The sequence below is a fragment of the Hemicordylus capensis genome, chromosome 1 (genome assembly GCF_027244095.1).
Source record: "Hemicordylus capensis ecotype Gifberg chromosome 1, rHemCap1.1.pri, whole genome shotgun sequence".
NCBI classification, from domain to species: Eukaryota; Metazoa; Chordata; class Lepidosauria; order Squamata; family Cordylidae; genus Hemicordylus; species Hemicordylus capensis.
The window spans coordinates 4,733,359-4,757,170 of NC_069657.1; the positions used below are offsets into that span (position 1 = coordinate 4,733,359).

Consider the following 23,812-nt stretch of genomic DNA (forward strand, 5'->3'; position numbering starts at 1 on the left):
CATGATCCCCTACCATGCAGTATGGGAAATGTGACACTGCAAGATTCCTAATGACAGCTGCCTAAAGAAGTGACAGTAACTATTCACAATGTTATTCAGAAACTATGTTGGCAGAGGGGGGGCAAGGCTTTCCTACTGAAGGAGTAGGGATCTTGCATTTACATAGATTTATTTATTTACTTACTTACTTACATACATACATTTTATGTCCCACTCTTCCTCCAAGGAGCCCAGTGCAGTGTACTACATACTTAGGTTTCTCCTCACAACAACCCTGTGAAGTAGGCTAGGCTGAGAGAGAAGTGACTGGCCCAGAGTCACCCAGCTAGTTTCATGGCTGAATGGGGATTTGAACTCAGGTCTCCCCGGTCCTAGTCCTGCACTCTAACCATTACACCACGCTGGCTCTCTGATCTGTTTGAAGTTGTAGCTGTTCTTTGAAAACTGCTGTACCAGCAATGCACTGAGAGAATTCTCAGTAGAAGCAGGGGAAGTTGGAGCTGGCTTTAGGTCACCATGTACCAGATACATGGTCAGATACATTGGGCATTGGGACATGTAAACAAATTGGTTACTATAGAATTATTATTTATTACTATAGAATGGCTTATATTCTAACCACTGTTTTAGACTGCTGAGTTGTAGACTGTTGTTGGCTGTTCTGAGTAGGTGTCCATGCTAAGATCAACACCAGTATGGGAGATCTGGCAGCCACTAGTTGGCCTAAGGATTGCCCAGGCTAGAGGCAGAGTAAGCCAAAGCTCATGTGCTGATCAGTTCCTCAACATAATCTGAAAGTGAGACCCAGCCTCTCCTTTTGATACTAAGAAACTGAATAAATAAATGGGTTTCTGAGTATATGTAAAATGCCTTTCCCTCATTGCTGAAAATCCATCCCTGAAAATTTCATCCTCCATGCTGATTCGTGGTGGCACCTGATCAGCATGGAGAGTAGGGATGTGCACAAATCAATATTTTTGATTTGATTTGTGCCCCAAACAATTCACCCCTGATTTGTTTTGTGTCCAAATCTACCTCCACAAATCACCTGAGATTCGATTTGTATTTGCTTTGATTTGGATTCAGACTGATTTAGACCACTTAACAAGGTCTGTGGGGCACCAAATTTGGTTGGTGGGTAGGTCCCCATGGGTGCCACCTACCACACAAATTTCAAGGCAGTGGGACACTTGGTTAATTTTGAATGCATTTTTTTGGTTTTTACTGATTTTGAACATTTCTGCCATAGGAAACAGTGGGGTTTCGAAGTTGCCATATCCTAACCCTAACACGGATCCCCAGCTTTCATTAAAAAAAAAAAAAAAAAGATAAGCTCTGTTCCTTGTAGAAGTGGCGTTATGGAGCAAAATGTGCAGTCATTATTTTAGTGTTCGGATTCTTTGGTGTATAATTCTTCCTCACAATGAATCCCTATGAGGATTCATTGCACACCTTCATTTCTTCTGTTCATGTTGACTGTCACTGGACAGTGTCAACTGCCATGTGCCAACTACACATTCCCCCACCTGCAAGGCAGTTTTATTGTTTAGGAATATTGAAATGTTTAGATTAATTGGTGTCTAGTAACTGTTCCTCATAATGTACCCCTATGAGGATTCATTGCACACCTTCGTTTTTTCTGTTCATTTTGACTTGTCCTTGGACAGTGCCAGCTGTCAACTGCCATGTGTCAACCACACCCCCCACAAACACTAGGGTACTCAGTTTATTTTTGTAGGTATTTTAACGGTGTTTAGATTCTTTGGTGTCTTCATTACATGCCTTCATTTCTTGTGTTCATTTTGACCCCACTGCTTTGCAGGTGGGGGTGGGGAATTAGTGGCATCCCATGTGCCAACTACCCTGGGGCTGGGGCTGCTCTGGGAAGAGCAGAAGCTTCCAAGTTCCCTCCCTGGCCGCATCTCCAAGATAAGGCTGAGAGGGACTCCTGCCTGCAACCTTGGAGAAGCCGCTGCCAGTCTGGGTAGACAATACTGAGCGAGATGGACCAATGGTCTGACTCAGCTTCCTATGTTATGTTTCGCCTGTGAGTAGCTGCAGCACTGTAGCATGGGTAGAAGAGCAAGACAGGTCCCCTTCACACATTACGGGAAACAGCAGGTCCACTTCTCCCCTCCACCCCCCCGCTGTGCTTCCAGAGTCCACCAGAAGTTCCTGGTGGCTTGTGCTCTGTGTCGTTATTTTGGTGAGGAAAGTCATGGGGAGCTCACCCTTGCTAGCTGGACAGAGGTGCCTTCTAACGGGGTGATGCTGCTTTGGTGAGCAGGGCAGGGAGAGCAACTGCCCTCCTCCAGCTCGGACACTGCATCTCTCCAGTGGCTGTTTCTCGAGTGTCCCCCATTTGGGCTTCTTTTAATCTTTTTAGAAGACTGAGCTCTTTAGGGGCAGGAAGCCGCCATCTGGCTTATTCTTTCAATATCAGCCGCTTTGGTAACACTTGTGGAAAAGCAGGCTATAAATCAGCGGAGGCTGACGGGAGTTGTAGTCTAGCAGCAGCGGGAGAGCCTCAGCTCGGCCACCCAGGTCGTTCCACAGCGAAGCAGGTCAAAGACCGCGGCCGGCAGCGGCGGCTTCCGACGCCGACCGGAAACCCCTCCCCCTTGGTGCCTCTCTAGCCTCCCGCGCTCTCTGTGGTCTCTCCCGGCGCTGGTCGGTTCCCCACAATCCCTTGCTCTGCCGGCACCGCCTCAGGCAATGAGGGAGGAGGCGCCGGTGGGCGGGGCCGGAAAGTTTAGCCAGGGGCCGGTGGGGAGGGGGCAGCGCGCGTGAGGAGGGAGAGCGAGCGAGCGAGGGAGGGAGGAAGGGCCGCCCGCAGGGAGGAGGACCAGCCCGGCCCCCCCGGCGGGGAGGGGAGGAAAGTGGCTGGGGGCGGGCCATGGAGGAGCCCCACCGGGGCGGTGGCGGGGGAAAGCGGCCGCTCCCTTGGCTTTGGCGGCTGTGAGGGGCCGGGAGGAGGGGGATGCTGTCGCGGAAGAAGACGCGCGCCGAGCTCTCCAAGCCCGCCGAGGTGCAGGGCAAGTACGTCATCAAGGAGACCAGCCCGCTGCTCCGCAGTGAGTCCCGGGGAGGGGGAGGGGGGGGGTCGGATTGACCCCAGCAGGGGACTGAGGCGTCGCGGAATGGCGAAGACGCTGACGGGCAGCTCGCGGGCGAAGGAGAGGAGGAAAGCGGCGCCTTGAAAAGAAGCAGCTCCCCAAACCGGAGGCTCTCAGACTTGAGTCCAGGATTCCCAGATGTTGTTGACTACGGCTCCCATCATCCCCAGCTGCCACGGCTTGACTATTGGACAACAACTCCCATCATCCCCCGCCACAAGGGCCAAAGCCTGGGGAAAGTGGGAGTTGTAGTCCAGCCATATCTGGGAATCACTTTGGGGGTAGGGCTCCCGCAGTGGTTGGATTGACCCCAGGGGACTGGGGTGTCGGGATAGAGTGATGGGCATTATAAAGCAACATGTCTAGAATTTTAAAAAGAAATTTATCTTCCTGCAGTAAAAACTTTCTTATGCTGAGTGCACACACAGAAGTCCAGACATTCCACGCATTGTGATGTATTTTGCAAAAGATACGGCTGAGAGAGAAGAGACAGCACAACCTAGGAACATTCATATGGAAGGATTTCACAAGTTTTCAACTTCAGCAGTCGGATTTACTCCAGTGAATTTAGACATCTTGGAATGACTAATCTTGGTGGATTCAGCCAAGCCTGGACAAAAAGGAGAGGAAAACAAATGAAAGCTATGCTTTGGAAAGAAATATATTTCCAAACCAGAGGCTCTCCTGCTTGGCTCCCCAGATGATGCTGGACAGCAACTCCCAGCCCCATTGGCCAGTGCCTGGGGATGATGGGAGTTGTAGTCTAGCAGCATCTGGAGACCCAAGGCTGGGAACTCATGCCTCAAACAGTTTCCAAAATAGTATAGATTAGCAGTGGCCAACTGGGGTCTCTCTAGCCACAAGATGGAAACCACCACAAGACTCTCTGTTTTTGGTGGTTTTGAAATTTGATAAATTAATAACTTGTGGCTGGAGATGATGAGAGTTGTAGTCTAGTAGCTGGAAAGTCTCAGGTTGGCTACCCCTGTGCTACTGCGCCCCTGACAGAGCCCATGTTGTGTTTCTGTCTAATGTGCATGTGTGATCCCACCTTTCTTTTGGCTGTGGAGCTCAAGGAGTCAGTTCTATTTTATCCTTGCAGCAACCCAGTGAGGTAAGCTAGGCAGAGAGGTGGAGACTGGCCCAGGGTGTCTCAGTAAATAATGACTGACCAGAAATTGTACCAGGTCTCTCTGGCACAAGCCGCTCTACTTAGTATGCTCTATTGGTTCTCATAAGAACAGCCCTGCTGGATCAGGCCCAAGGCGGCCCATCTTGTCTAGCATCCTGTTTCACATAGTAGTCCACCAGATGCCGCTGGAAGCCTACAGGCAGGAGTTGAGGACATGCCCCCCCCTCCTGCTGTTACTCTCCTGCAACTCGTACTCGGAGGCATCCTGCCTTTGAGGCTGGAGGTGGCCTATAGTCCTCCGACTAGTAGCCGTTGATAGATCTCTTCTCCATAAAGTGATCCAATCCCCTCTTAAAGCCTTCCAGGTTGTTGGCTGTCACCACATCTTGTGGCAGAGAATTCCACAAGTTGATTATGCGCTGTGTGAAAAAGTACTTCCATTTGTTGGTCCTAGATTTCCTGGCAATCAGTTTCATGGGCTGACCCCTTGTTCTAGTGTTATGTGAGAGGGAGAAGAATTTCTCTTTCTCCACACCATGCATGATTTTATAGACCTCTATCATGTCTCCCCGCAGTCGTCTTTTTTCTAAGCTAAATAGATTCTCAGTTCTTTGCACAGCATTTCAAGTCTTCAGAGTGCTTCTTCATGCATGCCATCTCCCACTAATCCTCACAGCAGTCCTGTACAGTAGACCTGTGTAATTCTTGTATTGAGGGATGAAGCAGTTTGGAGGATGAAGATGAGAGAAGTTATATGCTACCTGCTGAGCTTGTGACTGGTTTAATTATAAAAATATAATCACTTACTATCTACATTTTTAGCCCCTGCATTACAAAACAAATACTGGGTTCAGTTCATCTGTGTGTGCTTGATCCCAGTTCAAACACCAATTTTGGTAGCATTCGGTAATCAGTTCAGCACCCCTGAACCAGCTCAGATAAACTTTCTGCAGAAATAATGATGTGTAACTTTTATAATTGCAATGTAACTCCTGTAAAATGAATACATGATGGTGTTTTAACTTGAAAGAGGTTAAATGATCCAGCATGCACTAATGCCACAACCTCCAGAATTCTCAGTCATGTTTCTCAACTGAATAGACAGAATTAATGTCAGTTTCTAAATATTGTTTCCATATCAGCTAGCCAAACAAGTACAGAAAATACAATTTTGGCTCATTTGTGTTTTGCTTTGTATTTCTGTTTTGCTATCTCTCCAGTCACTGAAAAACAAGTAAAATGTTATATTAATCTGAGATGCAGCTACGTCTCAAACGTTGTGTACATTTCTGATTTAATCCCATCTTTAAAAGGCTATCCTAATAATGCATTGTACAATGAATATGGTTTCCTTGATATATATAAAAATTGAGTTGACAGTTCTTCACAATTCCTTCTTAGAAGAGCATTCTTAAGATTGTGCTATAATGCAGTGCAGTTCTTCCAAGTTTATAAACAGAACTATGACTCCTGTCTTATATTTGTTTCTGACATTGTCATTTAATATTAAAGTCAGTAGATTAATAGATTTGCACTGCTGTATGTTGAGGCTTTTACATATCCAAAGCTCCATATATTTGTTTTAATTGCAAAACTCTGTTACAGATCTGATGCCTTCATTTATCCGTCACGGTCCAACCATTCCAAGACGTACAGATATCTGCCTTCCAGACCCAAGTTCTTCAACCTACATGGCGGGTGGGGATGGAGCAGTTTCCAGGAACCAGAGCTTCCTTAGGACTCCAGTGCAGAGGCCACCACATGAGATAATGAGGCGGGAAAGCAACAGACTCTCTGCCCCTTCCTGTCTTGCCAGAAGTTTGGCTGAGGTCCCACGGGAATATGGCTCATCTTCACAGTCCTTTTTAACAGAGGCCATCTCTGGTACTGAGAATGGAGAAGCTGGGTCTCGTTACTACTGTGACTATTTTTATAATGGCCAAAGGAGGCATCCGCTGGGGGATCATGTGCAGGAGGAGTATCGATACTATGAACAGAACACAGCCCTCTTCCAAAGGATGTCACAGAATCAGGGAAGACAGCATACTTCAGGCAAGTGTCAAGATGTTTGGTGTCCAGGATTTGCTATTCTGGTGTGTAAAAATAGTAATAGTGGAGACAATAATTCCAAGTGTATATAGTCTCCTTGTCTGCTGTTGCCAGTTCAGGCTCAGAATGCTTTACATGTGAAGTTGCTGGGCACGACCTCAAACTACTGTTCACGGTAGCCCAGTATTGTGATTTGAGAAGGCAGAAAATGAGTGGAATCTGGGGAGAGGTGAATTTTAGGGGCGCCTTATCAGAAAGAGGCCTGGTTGCAAGCTTGAAGCAAAGTGGTGAGTATGATTCCCAAAAAGTGTGATGAGTGCATGTTGCCATCTCCAAGTGTCATATAATTTTCAAGTTTAGTCAGAGAAATATTTTCAGCTTTACAGGTGGTTTGGAGGAGGAATAAAAAAATAGTTGGGAAAACACGCAAGAGCCAGCCAGTTTCTGGCTCTTGTTGAAATGTAGTGTGTGTTGTCTTAAACGTTCCCTAAGAGAACTGGTAACTTTTGTTCATGCACTGAAGAACAAAGAAGTCTCTGCTCTTGGCTTTGCTCTTGGCCTCTGAGAAGACATGAGAGATTTGTCCTCTAAACATGATGATTCCTGGGCGTGACGGCATTCCAGATCACATTTTTCATGTGGTTTTCTTGTGTTTACAGCAGGAAGCTCATCAGACATTGTGAAATTCCTTAGCACCATTTGTCAGATCACAATGCTGTGCATAGCTTAGTGCCTCTGAAACTTTAACCTGTAGTATTTATGTTTTAACATAAACAAATTGCTGTGTAAGACTATTGCATTTTTACCCAATTTGCTGGCTATGAAATATATTGCTGTCAAGTTGGTCATCTTTTGCAGATTGTGGAGGGGGAAAGTAAATCTGTGGGCAAGAATGACAAGACTTTGGGGTTACTGACCTCAAGTATGAAAGTTTGTTTTGAGAGAGATGTTTTTCTTGCAGAAAACCTTTTATTAGATTATAATTAAATAAATAAATAATATTAGAAGAGGTGCTGATTTTCAAAGAGTTAAGAGGCTGTCTGTGTGCTGTAGTTGATGAGATGTCTGCACACCTGACTTTTTAATGTAAACTTTCATTTTGGCTTGCTTGAGGAATGGCACTTTTGTTGGGTCTGCAAACCAAATAGACGTCTGTTCCCTTGTTCTGGCTCCCTCATCTTCCCTGCCCCAGGTTGACTGGCAGAAGAGAAGGTTTGAAGACCCGTGGCACAGTCTGGTTTCTTGGGGTTTCTGCCAGTGGGAGTGCGGGGGGGGGCGGGGGCGGGGAGTGGCGGCAACTGAAGAGGAAAGGAGAACTGCTTGGTTGGCTAGTTGCCACTGTGAGTATGGAGGCTTGAAGACATTACGTTATAGGAGGGAGAGAAGCCAAGCCACAAATAATGTTGCAGTAGTCAAGCTTCCTAAAGGACTAGTATTAAAGTATCTCATGGGAATGAGAGAAAATAAGATGCTTCAGTAATGCTAAAGGGAAACTAATCTCAGGATGCTTTACTTGGAAATCAGGATGGAAAGCAGCCCCACTCTGAGAAAAGGGTATTTCCGACTTTGAGAGAATGGAAGCAGATGGATTTATTTTTTAGTTTGGCTGAAGCAGTTGTGTCTGAGTGGACAATGGCCAGGACTTGACAAGAACTGAAAGTGTGTGTCTGCTTAAAAAAAAAAAGCACATGGGAAGACTGGGAGTCTGCTGAAGCAAGGGGGAACAGACTAGGAACCAGGCTTCCCTTGAAGGGGTGTGTGCACGTGCACCAACCTCCCCACCCCCACCCCGGGTCCCTGTGCAGCCGTTTCTAGCAGGCGCATATTCTCTGCTGTGCCTGCCACCCAACTGCCTGGCAGGAAGGGAAGCATTGCCGCATTCATTTCCCCCCCTCCCCAGCTGCGCCCCCCCCCCCCGCTGGGCCTTGGCCACCGCCACCTCCAAACAGAGGACGACAGAGGGAGGAGGATGGGCAGAGGCGGAGGCTCCCCTCCGGCAGCCCAGAGAGACCAGAGGTGGGCACCTGGGGGCAGGTGGAGGAGGAAGCCGGAGGAGGGAGGGAGGAGGATGGACAGCAGCAGCGGCCACCCCAGCAGGGCGGCCATCCCTAGAGAGACTGGAGGTGGGATAAAAATGGTTTTTAGAAATGCATTAGTTATTTCTGGGGGCCTGGGGAAATTTAAAAAAATAGACTTTTGGGGGTGGGGAATGCGCTCCTTGATAGTGCCACCCAGAACAAAACTCTTTCCACTCACTGGTGATAAAAATTAGAGGGACCACTGCTAGGAACATAAGAAGCTGCCTCCTATCAAGTCAGGCCATTGGTCCATCTAGCTCTGTACACTGACTGGCAGCTGCCCTCCAGAGTTACAGGCAGGAATCTCTCCTCGCTCTCCCTGAAGATACCAGGGAGCAAACCAGGGACCTTCTTAATGCAAGCAGGCAGATGCTCTTCTACTGAGCTGTGGCCCCATCCCGTAAAGGGAATACCTTACAGCACTCACATGTAGTTGCCCATCCAAATGCAAACCAAGGTGGACCCTACATAGCAAAGGGGAGAATTCATACTCACTACCATAAGGCCCTCTCTTCTCCCCAGGACTACAGGTGGGCCATGCTAAAGGCATACTGAGAGATTTCACCTTATCTTAGATCAAGCTCTTATTGTGTTTTTGAATCCTGTCCCACACCCAACATCTAAGCTTCACCACTACTCCTAGTAATGCACAGGTTTTGAAAGAGCTGCAAAATTGAAAACTGCTTTAAATTACTCTGTTCATCAAACTGTGCCAGATTTTCATAGAGAGGAACTAGAAACACAGTCCTTGGATCTAGCTTTAAAACTCTTAAAGAGTTTTAAGATGTGTTGGCATTTGCAGAAGTATCCCTTTGTAGATTCTATGCGCATGTGAGTTTTGGAAATGTCTCCCCTTGTCGAGAGGTGTTCCTGGGGTGCATAAGACCAACTGCTCATCCTTCTCGTTTCCAGTTGTCTCACGTTGCCACTGTTTGCTGAGGAGAACAGTGAAATGGATATGTGGGCACTGTGTCTCTTAAACAGGCAGTCACTTTATTTATTTATGTTTATCTATTTACTTTAATCTAGTGAGTGGGACACACACACACGCACGCACGCACACACGATCCCACTTGCTTAGGGCCAGTCCATACACACTCCTAGCCCTCATGTGGAGTAGTCCCATGGATGCAGCTGCATGGAGGGAAACCATAAAGGCAGGGCTGTGTTCGGTTCACATGACTGCAGCTCTACACTTCTCAGCATGCACACATCATTGCCAAGAGATGGCATCTGTTGACAGGCTTACACTGACTTGTAGGGTGTTACAGCTATATCTATGAGGCTGCTGAATGGAGAATCTGGGAGCATTTGAATTGGCCCCCGGATATGTGAGTTCTTGCTCATTTTCCTGAAGCACTCCCAGTCTGTATGTTGGGATAGGTTTCTCTCTTGCGTGTACATGGCTCCCTTACAGGCATTGGCATGCTTTGGTAGAGAACATACTCCTCTTCCCCATGCGCTCCAATTTGGCAAAAGAAGTAGAAAGGATCTTCTTCCTGCCAGTGCTCGGCCAAAACTGTTTTTTCCTTGAAGCCAGCTACTTGTTCTGTAGCCTTCAGGGCTTGGTGGGTTCCAAATTGACAAATCCAGCAACTTGGTGGCCTGCTTCACTCTATAACCAAATCCTTCTGTTCATCATTCTCATCCCTTGGGGAAAATCAAGCCAGCCGCCAGATCTTGCTCCTGTTGGTTGGAAATCTTACCTTTTTCTCTTGGGTTTTTGGAAGCCTAGGCTTGAGATCTCCAGACTTGGATTCCAAGATTTCCAAACAGAAGCAAGATCTGGCTGACTTCATACCAGGATTGTTTATTTAACATCCTGGGAAACTGATTCTACAGTCAAGGATATTTTATTTTCAGGAAAACAGCCCTGTTAGGAAATAGAAGTGAACTTAAGTTACCATGTTTTGCCAGTCTCAGAACTTCAAGTGCAGTTTGAGAAGAAATTCACATTGGAAAGCATTTCTCTGCTGCTCGTCCACTTATTTGGCTTAGTATATTCATTAACTTTGTAGCTTTGCTGTGCGTTCCATGATGCTCTGCCTTCATTTGACCTGGAAAACAGTAAACAAGTTTTCTTTCAAGCCTTTGCCTCACTCTAAGAAGCCCACTCGAGATCCCCTGGTGATGGATAATTATAGGCCAGTCTCCAACCTCCCATCATTGGGTAAGATGACTGAGAGGGTGGTGGTTGACCAGCTCCAAGCAGGCTTGGAGGAAACTGATTATCTAGACCCATCTAAAACTGACTTTAGGGTGGGCTATGGGTTTGAGACCTCCTTGGTCAGCCTGATAGATGAACTTTGCCAGGGAATTGACAGATGGAGTGTGACTCTGCTAGTTCTTTTGGATCTCTCAGCAGCTTTTGATACCATCATCCATAGTATCCTTCTGGATCGCCTGAGGGATTTGGGGATAGGAGGCACTGTTTTACAGTGGTTCTGCCCCTGCGTCTCAGGGAGATTTCAGATGGTGGCGCTTAGTGAAAGTTGGCTTTAAAAGGGGCCTAGACAAATCCATGGTCTATCAATGGCTACTAGTCTGGTGGCTATGGGCCACCTCTAGCCTAAGAAGCAAGCTGCTTCTAAATCCAGTTGCAGGGGAGTAACTGCAGGAGAGAGGGCATGCTCTCCCCTCCTTGCTTGTGGGCTTCTCAGAGGCATCTGGTGGGCCACTGTATAAAACAAGATGCTGGACTGTAGGCCTTGGGCCAGATCCAGCAGGGCTGTTCTTATATGAAGTCCCTCAGGGCTCCGTTCTATCACCAATGCTTTTTAACATCTACATGAAACTGCTGAGTGAGGTCATTAGGGGATTTGGTGCTGAGTATTATCAGTGTGCTGATGATACCCAAATCTATTTCTCTTTGTGATCGATATCAAGGAATGGCATTAGCACCTTAAAAATGCCTGCGTACAGGCAATAACGGGCTGGATGAAGGATAATAAACGGAAGCGGAATCCAAGCAAGGCAGAGGTGCTCATTGTTGTGGGTAATAATCTGCAAGACAGGATAGTACTTCCTGTTCTGGACAAGGTTACACTCCCCCAGAAAATACAGGTTTGTAGCTTGGGAGTGCTCTTGGACCTAGGTCTTACCCTGGTGCCTCAGGTTGAGGGTGTTGCCAGGAGAGCTTTTTACCAGCTGTGATTGATTCAACAGCTCTGCCCGTTCCTTAAGGAATGACCTAAAAACAGTGGGACACCAGCTGTTAAACTCCAGGTTGAGCTAATGCAGTGCACTCTCTGTAGGGCTGCCTTTGTACATAGTTCAGAAACTTCAGTTAGTCTAAAATGCGGCAGCCAGATTGGCCTCTGGGGTATCCCGGAGAGACCACATTCAGGGCGCAGCCCCTGAAAAGCACAAGACTGCTGCACAAAGATCGGCAGTGACTGGGAGTACAGGATCAGACCAAGGAGCAGCTAAAACTTTGTCCATCAGGACCGTGGTGACCAGGAGCGCTGCAGCTGGAGCAGGCATACAGTTGGTCAGCCCAGGCATTGCTGGGCCTTCTGATTCTTCTACCGCCCCCGCTTCAGGGGAATCTAGCTTGTCCCAACCTGCTCCAGTGCTGCAATCCCTCAACCAAATGCCCTCTGATATGCCACCTACCTGGTGCTCATGGTTCAAGGATCTGTTGGCGCATTCTTTCAAGTTCTAGAATCAAATCTAAAAGGAGAAAAAGGCCCAGAAGGGAACAGTCACCTTCCTCAAGCGCTTCGTCTTAGGTTTCTGAGACTGCAGCTCCTAAGAAGGCACAGAAAATCGCAAGCATATTAAAAAGCCAAAAAAGGGGAGGTCTAAGTCTAAGCAGAGGGAAAAGAGTACCCATTCCTCTGAAATCTCAGACCATGATTCACCAGACCCCAGGTGGCCCATGCCCAGAACTCCTGCGGGACCCCCAGACGAGAATCCTCAACTCCCCCCAAACAAAACCCCACCAGTAATTCCATTAGATGAACCAATTCCAATGGGAGTCACTCCAGAGGACCCTGGGGACCCCTTGGGGGGATCAGTCACTGCCAACCAGACAAAGAAGAGGAAGAGTGGTCAGATGGACAGGAGCCAGAGGACTCCGAAGCCCCCCAGAGACTTTTTCAGTCATTAGACTTTACTCTGCTGATGTCCAAGATGATTCATACATTAGGTTGACCCAACCTAACCCTCAGGAACCCCAGCCTCTGAGTAAACGTGCTATGGTTTTTCCTGGGCCTAAATAAAACACTATGACGCTCCCACTCCCAAAGCACTTCATAGAGTCTGCTAAGGGGAAATGGACATTTTCTACATCTAATAGAAAGGCGGTAGCAGTAGCCAAAAAGTTGTCTTCCTTCCAGCAGGGAGGAGGGGAATTAATACACCCCATACAGATGTGCCAGTGGCCCAAATGATTTCTAGCTCGGTCCTCTCCAGGGATGGAGAGTCCACCTTAAAAAAAACCTCTGCAGACAAGTGCATGGAAGGGGCTGTCAAAAGGTTACATGACTCTGCCACCTTAACAATGAGAGCCTCAGCTGCCGCCTCCATTGTAGCCAGAGCTACAGTGCTGGACGATCTAATCCAGGACCCAGTCTCAGGGCCATCACGATTGAGGCAAACCCTGTTAAAATTAGACAGGGCACAGGCCTTTTTATCTCTGACTCCACCCTCAACGCCTCAAGATTTGCATCAAGGGCAGGAGCTGCTTCAGTATTGGGCCAACAGGACCTGTGGTTGAAACATTGGCAGGGGCATGCTACTTCTAAGACCAATCTGGCTACAGTACCTTTTGATGGGGAAAAACTCTTTGAGGATCCAGCCTTAAAGGACATCTTAGTGGAATCAAAAGATAAGAAGGCTAAGATCCTTTTGCCCTTTTCAGTCCTCCTTCGCTGGCAGAGAGTGGGGTTTCAGGTCTCAACGTCTCTTCTGGAGCAGATCCAGACCCTCCAGAAGGGTTTGGGAACAGGGCAACCTTCGTCACCCAGGACAAGCAGGTCAAACAGCAATCCTGACTTGGGCAGGTGGTTACCTCTCCTTTCACTTACACACTTGGGAGGACACCACCTCCGATCGTTGGGTACTCAACGTCATAAAGTGGGGGCTACTGCATAGAATTGACCAAAAACCCACCTTACCTTTTTCTACCCACCCCAACCTCCTGCCTCCCCTCTAAACACAAGGATATCCAGGAGGCGATCCAGCACCTCCTATCGATCGGGGCAATAGAACTGAGGACCAACAGGGAGCGGGCATCTATTCCATTATCTTCACTGTGCCCCAAAAGCACAGTGGCTCCTACCATATCACCTGGAGAGATTACTGTTAAATCCACCACACAGGTGAGCCTTTCACCCCAAGTGCTACAATCTCTAAGATGGTGGACTACACCCCCACATCTATCTTGTGAGAAAGGAGTTCCTGGACCCTCCATGGGTGATCATAACCACAGATGCGAGCAAGCATGGGTGGGGGACACCCAGTTCCTCCACGAATCAGCTCAAGGAAAGTGGTCGGCTGCCAAAAAAACAACACAGCATCAATTGGCTGGTGTTCGGAGTGATCCAGTTGGCACTTCATGCATTCCAACACATAGTCCAGAATCAACATGTACTGATCCACACGGACAACACAACGAAAGCACTTGTGAACTGCCAAGGGGGGACCAGGTCAAAGTCTCTGCAGGCAGAAGCAGTTTTCCTGTTCCAGTGGGCCAAACAACATGTGGTATCCATAACAGCCAACCATGTGGAGGGCTATCTGAACACGGTGGTGGACTGGCTCAGCAGGAGGGACATTCCCCCAGAAGAATGAAGACTGAACCCAGAGGCCTTGCAGCTGGCCTTCCACTTTAGCCACCCATGAATCTGTTCATGACTCCAGCCAACGCTCAGGCATCATGATTCTTCACCAGGTTTCCTTGCCCACAAGCAGAAGTGGTGGATGCTCTGTTGGCTCCATGGCTGGTGGATCTGCTGTACACCTTTCCACCTACTCCTCTCCTCACCTGGTTTCTGCGGTGGATGAAACTTCTCAGGGCCTAGGTCATACTAGTAGCACTGTTCTGACCCTGAAGACCCTGGTTTTCAGAGCTCCAGAACTTGGCAGCATAAGAACATCTAATACTTCCGGTCATAGAGGACCTACTTCAGCAGGGCCCAGTACACCATCCAGATCTAGGCTAGTTAGCCACCTGGAGACTGAATAGCACCTCCTGAAACAGCATGGCAACTTCCCAAAGGTATTTGACATGATGCTAGCTTCCAGATGCCCCTCCACGAACCAGATATAACAGTACACTTGGAGGGCATTGCTCTGCTGGTCTACAAGACATGCAGTTCCTAAAGGTGCAGCTACCAAGAAGCATCTACTGCAATTTCTTCAAGATGGTCTGAACCAGGGTCTCTCCGCAAACACATTGAAATGGCAGTCCACCGCCCTGGTCGACCTCATTTCAAGGGGATCGAGATGCTCCAAGCTGAGACACCTGCACTTGAAGCGCTTCCTCATGGGGGCAACCCTGCTATCCCCACCAGTGGAGCACCGTTTTTCTACATGGAACTTGAATACGGTCCTGAAGACTCTACAGAGTCCCCCCTTTGAACTCATCAAATCTATCCCCTTACGTCTCCTGACCCTAAAACTTCCCTTTTTAATTACCATCACATTGGCACGTAGAGTGTCTGAGCTCCGGGCTCTTTCAGTTAACAACCACCTTTTGTATTTTTTCTGAAAACTCTATGAAGCTCATCTCTGACCCCTTTTTTTGACCCAAGGTGCCCTCACTGTTTCATATGTCCCAGGATGTTGTATTACCACCTTTTTGTCCAAAACAGATACATCCAGTGGAAAAAAACTTGGCACAAGCTGGATGTCCATAGGTGCCTGTAGACCTACATGAAATGCACAAAACACATCCAGACTATGGAGTTGTTCATTTCTTTTTTGCCTTGAATCATGGGTCAGGCTGTGACCTCCCCCACCATAGCTCAAGGCATGCAGAGCCCTGGCATATGAAACTCAGAATCTTAGGGCCCCCGTTTGACCAGGGCGGCTGCCACCTCAGCTGTGTTTTCTACAAATGCTCCGGTCCCAGACATTTGCAGGGTGGCTACCTGGAGGGCCCCCTCCACCTCAAGCAGTATTTGGGAGGCAGGTACTCCAACAGGTTATTCCTTTGGAGTAGGGCCCTCAGGCCCCTAGTTGGGCTGAGGGCTGTGGTATGTCCCCACTTGAGACGCCCTTGGATTGCAACAGCAGAGAATCGTGCAATGGTTCACTTACCATGAAGGCTTCTTTATTTTGTTTGTTTGTTTGTTTTAATACATTTCTATACTGCCCAAAACGCAAGTTCTCTGAGCGGCTTACAACACAATAAAAACAGCCAATAAAAGATTAAAGCATTTCGACAATTAAAATTAAAAAGTTAAAATTATTAAAAAAACAATTAAAACAGTATCTAATTAAAAGCCTGGGTCTTTTAATTAAGACTTCTTCTTGCTGCTGCATCAAGGGCTGTCTCAACCTGCCCTTTTTAGCACCCGTTCCTACTCCGCAGGGACCCTCAGGCAGTATGTCTAAATTATCTGTCTAGAAAACAAATATTTTCCTATGGTCCACCATTTTAATAGACACCATCAGTTTTTTATTAATTTTTTTCTCCGACATACAGTTCGTTTCCAGTCTTTTGGAATTGGGGGGGTGGTCTTTTTGCCCCTAGTTCTGTGTTTTTCTGGTTATTTCCACGAAGTGTTTTCTTCTTCTTCAAAGTACTCCAGGCTTTCTTGGCCTAAAAGAACTTGGTGGGGCCATGCTCCTCCACCTCTTAAAGACTCTTAACTAATTTACATAGTCCTGTCTTAGAGAGCCACATGGAGAATCATAACCCACTCAAGGAAACGCCCTTGAATGCAGCAGCAAGAAAAGTAAGTGAACCAATGCTCCATTTTGTAAAAAGCATGTGGTCTCTGTAGGAAGCACAAATGCCCCCTCTAGGCAGGAATGTTTGTGAGAGGTAACTATAAATTTGCATGCAGAGACAGGGGGCGTATTGTGGAACTGACTGCAATCTTCCGTTGCTTTTCTGAGGAAAGGAATTGTGTGTCTTTGCAACAACCCTGTTAAAAGACCTTCTCTGCTGTTTGTATTTCGTCCAGGCATTGGAAGGGTCGCTGCTACGTCACTGGGAAACTTAACCACCCACAGTTCGGAAGATTTGCCTCTCCCTCCAGGCTGGTCAGTGGATTGGACACTTAGAGGAAGAAAATACTACATAGACCATAACACGAACACAACCCATTGGAGCCACCCGCTTGAGCGAGAAGGACTGCCTCCGGGATGGGAGCGTGTTGAATCAGCCGAGTTCGGAGTGTACTATGTTGATCACATCAATAAGAGAGCGCAGTACAAACACCCCTGTGCCCCTAGGTAGGGTGTTCATGGGCTTCATCTGGAGGTTTCAGCTAGACGTGTGCAGGGGTAGGCAAGCCTGGTTCTCCGGCTGTTGCGGAACTGTAACTCCTGTCATCACCAGCCACGATTAATGATGGCTGGGAATAATGGGAGTTGTAGTTCAGCAGCAGCTGGAGAGCCAGGCTTGCCTACCCCTGAACTAGAGCCTAAAGACAGAGCCTAAGGAAACTGGAGCCTCTTGCTCTTAATGCAGATGAAGGCATTTCGTTGGCTTCTGACTGACAAAAACTGAGAGTATAAAAACTTCATCAAATCACCAGATATAGCACTTTCCATCTCTGTTGGCAGAGCGTGATAAAAAATGGAAGGTAACTGCATGTGGCATGTTGTTGGTCCTGAATACTATCCTCTTATTGCCTCGGTCGATGGTGACAGAGCCATGGTGAGCTTGAATTCTTGACCTCTGGGCTTCTTGCATGAGACACCAATGTAAACCTAGCCTGGAAGTCACAGTTGCCTATGTTATAAATGTGTTGGTATTCGTGTGAGGTGCAGAAATTACAGAACTGGCTTTATGGCATGTTCTTTTGTCCTGCCTTGTTTATGCAAGTTGCCTTTAAATACAATGAGCCTTTGTGGCCCAGAACACTCTCTCCAAGTCAGTGTGATGCAGAAAGCTCCCAAGTATTCATGTGTGTGCTTTGAGGTAGGTTGGCTGGCAGGATGTGCTGACTTCTGAAACGACATTCTGGTTTTTTGGCTGGCTGAACAGCACCCTTTTAGGTATTTGGGAGGCCTCCATATGACCATGTGTTTGACCCAAAGGACATTGCTCCAATAAGCATGAGCTCAGCACCAGGATATTGAGTCTTTCAAAAAAATAAAAAATTTAAAAACCCCTCCGAGGTGCTACATTGCAGAGGAACAGAAAACTATGGGCAAAACCATCAGTGCTCCCAGTGGTTTTCCACCCCGCAAATCCCAAAAGCCCTATCAGAGGTTCTCAGATGTATTTTATGCTCTGTTTTCTCTGGAATATTCAAATGCCTTTGCAGTCTTATTTGATTTCTCAACTGCCTTGTACAGTAGGAAACCATCTTATTTTATAAATTGGAGAACTAAAAGAAAGCCAGAGTTTGTGTAATGAATTTGAACAGGAATTGAACCCAGGTGTCAGGTCCAATACTGCAGTCTTCCTAAGCACCCATACCCTATAATGGCGCTGGCATTGGTGTGTAGAACAACCTTCTTACCTGATGTTCTACAAGTCTCCAGCAATAGAGAAGAGATTGGCTTTTGGTGGCACACGTTTGAAATGATAGGAAAATAAATTAAAAACTAGTTCGGAATGAACTCATGGTTAAAATGATCATACATCTTCTACATTTGGGGCTCTGCAGCTGCATGCACACTCTGAGCACTGAGGTTCTCTGACTGCTGCACAACAGTTCCTTGCCACTGTAGACACACAACAGAGCATATTTCAGAAGCATTGCAGGTGCTCATCAGTATTGCCTCTAACAGGGATTCCCAGATGTTGTTGACTACAACTCCCAGCATGCGCAGCTACAATAGCCTTTGCTTGGGGATTATGGGAGTTGTAGTCAACATCTGGGAATCCCTGTTAGAGGGAACACTGGTGCTCATTATGTAAACAGGTGGGTGGCAAAGGTTAAGAGGGATTATTTGACAATTAACAAATAATTAAACAACTCTTATCCCCAGCCACTAATTGATTGCCTAAACAAAAGGGCTTCTGGGAGGTGCTTGGGCTTTGGAGCCTTGCATGGAGGCAGTGTTCAAGAGCCAGGGAAAACCTTTCCAGTGACTAAATCGAGTGACTAAATAAAATGTCTTCTTGGGTCAAAGAGCTAATTAACCCATGCTCCGCTGTCCTGCTTGGCCCATTTTGACTGATGCTGCTTTGTCAGTGTTGGCTACAATACTTTGTGCACCTCAAGCAAAGAGATTCGTTGCAGTTGAACGTTGAAGTAACTGACATTTGCTCCCTGCTGTGTGTGTGTCTGCAGCGTCCCCCGTTACGATCAGCCGCCTCCTGTGACATATCCGCCACAGCAAACTGAGAGAAGCCAGCCTATCCTTGTGCCTGCAAATCCGTACCACACTGCAGAGATTCCAGACTGGCTTCAAGTCTATGCCAGGGCTCCTGTGAAGTGAGCAATTCCTTGTCTAAATTGGGGAACTTTAATTTTTTGTATACCTGTCAGTCAATAGTTAGTTGTCTACAATATAACTTGGTACCAGGAACTTGCTGCGTGTTCACAATGTGCTGTTGTGTTCGAGCTGGAATTGTATAAGCTCTTACAAGCAGTGGTTATGTTCTTAAAAGTGTTATCTGGTTTTCCCAAGTAACCTTAAAGAAAAATTTTCTCTTCCAGAAACTACTCATAGAATTGTAGAGCTGGAAGGGATCTTGGCATTCTTCCAGTCCAATGTCTTCTGCTCAGTGCAGGAAACTGATACATCATCTCTGATAGATGGCTGTCTAGCCTCTGTTTGGAGCCCAACACTGCTCAAGGCAGACAGTTGCACTGTGGTAGCTCTTGCAGTGAGAAAATTCTTCTTAATGTGTAGACTGAATCTGCTTGCTTGTAATTTCACCCCCTCGATTCTAGTCCTGCTGTTGAAAGCAACAAGTTCACTCCTCCTTGCACTTGGCAGCACTTCAGATATATGAAGATGGCTCTCATGTCCCCCTTCAAACCTTCTCTTCTCTGGGCTGAACATCCCCAACTCCTTCAACCATTCCTCATAGGACTTGGTTTCCAGACCTCTCACCATCTTTGTTGCTCTCCTCTGAACACGTTGCACTTCAGCAACATAATCCTTAAAATGTGGGGCCCAGAATGCAAGTGATAACATTCCAAGTGAGGTCTGACTGGTGCAGAATAGTAGAACTTTTATTTCTCGTGATCTGGACCATGGTGCCTCTAAATGCAGCCTAAGGTTCCATTTGTTCCTTAGCAGCTGCATCACGCTGCTGGCTCTGTCTGATGAGACACATAGGTCCATTTCATGTGTACTGCTGCTAAGCCAGGTCTCCCCTATCTGATACTTGTGCATTTGATTTTTCTTAACCAAATGCAGGACTTTACATTTGTCTTTGTTGAACTTCATTGTGTTGGTTTTGGCCCAGCAGTTGTGACTACCCAGATCAGATTGAATCTTGCTTCTGTCTTCTGAGATGTTAACTCCCCCTGCCCCAGCTTTGTGTCATCTGCAGATTTGATAAGCATCCCCACTACTCACTTCTCCAGGTCATTTATGTCAATCTTGAACATCACAGGACCCACCTAGGATATAACACACCACTTGATACCTTCCTCCAGGATAACATGGACCCATCAGTAAATACTCATTGGGCATTGTTGTTCAACCAGCTGTGAATCCATCTTAGCATCATTTGGCCACATCTTACTAACTTGTCAACAAGGATATTGTGGGATAGTTTGTCAGATGCTTTGCTGAAATCAAGATAAACTATGTCCACAGTATGCCCATGATCTACTAACTAGTAATTCTATCAGAAAGGGTGATGAGAGTAGTCTGGCATGACTTGTCCTTGACTAATCCATGCTGCCTCCTACTAATCACCAGATTCTTTTCTAAGTGCTGACAGACAGGCTGCTCTTTTTTTTTTTAACATTGATATCACGCTCTTTCTCCGAGGAGCTCAGAGTGGTGCACATTATTATTTTTATCCTCACAACAACCCTGTGAAGTAGGTTAGGCTGAGAGATGCATGACTGGCCTAGAGTCACCCAGTGAGTTTAGTTGAATGGGGATTCAAACTTGGCTCTTCCTAGTCCTAGTCCAGCTCTCTAACCACTGTGATATGCTGGCTATTAGTAATCCGTTTTAGGGTCTTGGCAAGTGTGGATGTCAAGCTGACAGGTCTGTAGTTTTCCAGGCTCCTCCTTACCTCCCTTTTTGATAGTAGAGACACTTGCTCATCTCCAGTCTTCCAGCGCTTCACCTATTCTCCTGTTATCAAAGATTAGAGACAGTGGTTCTGAGTTCCCATCTGCAAATTCCTTCAGTATCCGGGGATAGAATTCCTCTGGAACTGGTGACTTCTACTCAGACCAGGTAGCTGGCTGTTCTTTTAGAGCCTCTTCGCCTATCTTGAGGTGCAGTTCCCTCCATTCTTTGTTTGTGCATCTGTTGCCCAGCTCAGCCCCATTGGCCTTGTGCGAGAAGAGACATGCCAAATAGGCAGTTTTGCCTTCTCTTTGTCATCCATTACTATTGAAACAGCCCTACCACTTCCTTGGCCTTCCTCTTGTTCCAGGCATATCCATTTAAAAAACCCTTGTTGTTGTTTTTCACCTCCCTCGTGAGCCTCAGCTCATTTTCTCCCAGGGCCCCCACTACATTCATTCCATCAACCATTCTTCCCTCCCAGAACATCAAAAAAGTGCTGAATAATTATGTCGATGCAGTGAACATAAGAACAGCCCTGATGGATCAGGCCCAAATCCTGTCTAATCCAAAACTGTACACAGTACTCCAAATGTGGCTACACTATAGATTTGTATAAGGACATTATAATATTAGCAGTTTTGTTTTCAATCCCCTTCCTAATGATTCCTAGCATGGAATTGACCTTTTTCACAGCTGCTGCACACCGACTTGACACTTTTAACAAGCTGTCCACCATGACCCCAAGATCCCTTTCCTGGTCAGTCACTGACCACTCAGACCCCATGAATGTATATGTGAAATTGGAGCTTTTTTGCCCAAGGCGCACATCACTTTACACTTGCTTACACTGAACCGCATTTTCCATTTTGTCACCCACTCCCCCAGTTTGGAGAGATCCTTTTGGAGCTTCTCACAATCAGTTTTGGATTTCACTACTCTAAATAGTTTGTAATTTGCAAATCTGGCCACTTCGCTGCTTACCCCAACTTCCAGATCATCTATGAATAAGTTAAAGAGCACCGGTCCCAGTACAGATCCCTGGGGGACCCCAGTTCTTACTTCTCTCCATTGTGAAAACTGTCCATTTATTCCTACCCTCTGCTTCCTGTCTTTCAACCAGTTTCCAATCAACAAATGGTCCTGCCCTCTTATCCCATGACTGCTAAGTTTACTTAGCTGCAGGAATTAAAACACTCTCAGCGTGCTCAGTGACATTAGTTGTCCTTTATTGCGTGGGTTTGGTCCGTGAGTAACTTCTCTTGCATCTCCCAACAGATATGATCACATCTTGAAGTGGGAACTCTTCCAGTTGGCTGACCTGGACACATACCAGGGGATGCTGAAGCTGCTTTTCATGAAGGAACTGGAGCGGATTGTGAAGCTGTACGAAGCATACCGGCAGGCCCTCCTCACAGAGCTGGAGAACCGCAAGCAGAGGCAGCAGTGGTATGCACAGCAGCACGGCAAGAATTTCTAAGCTCACTTCTCTTTGCTGTGGGATTCAATGAGGGCTACTGGAACTTCTCACACTCAAAAAGAAGAAAATCGTGAACAAGTGCTTTGGTTTAAAAGGCAGCTTCTTTTTTGTTCTTGCACCTTTTGTAATTCTTTGTGTATCATGTTTATTGAATACAAAAATATTTGTTACATTGTAATAAAGAAGTTAGTTTCTTACTCTTAAGAGCCAGTGGAGGGGGAAAGAGAGAGGGTGGGGTGGGTCCTTGGTCTGTCTTATTCTAGCAACCAGCTGTACCTTCAGGAAGCAGAATTTATTTTTCAAAAGACAAATGTCATGTTAAGAAATGTCCTGAGAGCAGAAGGGCATCTCTGTGAAACCCCTGATTCCCAATGCATGGTTCTTGCAGATCTCTGCCTAAAGTGGGGGCTGCTCTCAGGCTGAAGATCAGCTGCAGTGTTCTCACAGCTTTAATATGCAAAAGGACCCCACAGGTCTTCGGTTTGACCTGCGGACTCAATGACTACATGCCTTATTTTGACTGTTGAGCCTCAGTCTGGTCTGTCATTGGCCCTGCAGGATTCTGAGTCTACACCATAATATATAGGCCATGGAAATGGTCTGCTGCCTTCTAGTTCTTCCATGCCGGTCGCACTGAAGATGGATGCACCAGGGCTGCCTTGCAAGGCACTTGGAAAGTCAAGTTGCCTGACAGAACCTTTCAGGATGCACCTCCTCATGATCCAATCAGTGAGGCAGCAAGGAGCAATTCTGCAAACACTTTGTCTGAGACAGACCCTTCCGTTTTGATTCGCCATCCATGTGTTCGTGGGTCCTCCTTAGCAGAGAGAGGTTTGTAACATCCATGTCCTTTAAATCTCAGCAATCAAATAAATTTCAGTTTTTGTTTAAATTCATGTGTGACTTTAAAATGTTGCTGGGGGAAATGCCTTGCATTGTTTTGTTTCCCAAAAGATCAGGGGCTTCCCTTTTGGAATAAAATAGGCAAGACCCTGGGAAGTTTGGTCCAGAACAGGCAGCGCTTGTTGACTTGGGCTGGGATGAAGAATTTGCCTTCTGGGTCTTGCATTTGGGGGAGAATGGACAGGACTGGGAAGATTAAGGGGGCCGTTGGCCAGTGATGACTCTATAAACCTCTCCCTCTTCAAGCTATAATGGGAATTACTGCTAAAAACATACTTCATCAAAGCTACATGTAAGTAGTTTAACCAGGTAGCAGCAGCACCACCACCACTGTACTGACCAAGTATGTCAGCTATGCACCTTCAGTTTCTCTTCAAAACACAGTAATATGAAGAAATGATTTTATTCCTGAGGCTTGTAAACTCATGATCATGGTAAGTTCTAACTAAATACCACCTTAAGAGGCACAGCAAGGAAATGCTTGACTAACAAGCAGAAGGTTGCTGGTTTGAATCCCCACTAGTACTATATTGGGCAGCAGCAATATAGGAAGATGCTGAAAGGCATCATCTCAAACTGTGTGGGAGAAGGCAATGGTAAATCCCTCCTTTATTCTACCAAAAAAACCCACAGGGCTCTGTGGGCACTTGGAGTCGAAATCGACTCGATGGCACTTTACCTTTTCCCTTTTAAGTTCTAACTGCAGTTGCTGTACAAT

At 46.7% G+C, this 23,812-nt stretch overlaps 1 protein-coding gene across 2 annotated transcripts; it reads left to right on the top strand.

Annotated features, from left to right (window-relative positions):
- Positions 1-2,758: 2,758 nt before the first annotated feature.
- On the top strand, positions 2,759-23,083 carry SAV1 (salvador family WW domain containing protein 1). Of its 2 annotated transcripts, none has more exons than XM_053284441.1 (5): positions 2,759-3,074; positions 5,854-6,300; positions 16,514-16,784; positions 18,800-18,943; positions 21,990-23,083. In XM_053284441.1, the coding sequence occupies exons 1-5, from the start codon at positions 2,981-2,983 to the stop codon at positions 22,189-22,191; spliced, it is 1,158 nt and encodes a 385-aa protein (XP_053140416.1). In that variant the 5' UTR covers positions 2,759-2,980; the 3' UTR covers positions 22,192-23,083. The 2 variants fall into 2 exon arrangements, with proteins under 2 accessions (XP_053140416.1, XP_053140417.1); XM_053284442.1 differs by having other exon boundaries at positions 2,760-3,039.
- Positions 23,084-23,812: the final 729 nt, after the last annotated feature.

Excerpts from the sequence above, each read along its gene's own strand:
- SAV1 (XM_053284441.1), top strand. The coding sequence starts at position 2,981 with ATGCTGTCGCGGAAGAAGACGCGCGCCGAGCTCTCCAAGCCCGCCGAG. Across the intron at positions 3,075-5,853 it reads GACCAGCCCGCTGCTCCGCA|ATCTGATGCCTTCATTTATC; the intron begins GTGAGTCCCGGG and ends ACTCTGTTACAG. Across the intron at positions 18,944-21,989 it reads TATGCCAGGGCTCCTGTGAA|ATATGATCACATCTTGAAGT; the intron begins GTGAGCAATTCC and ends ATCTCCCAACAG.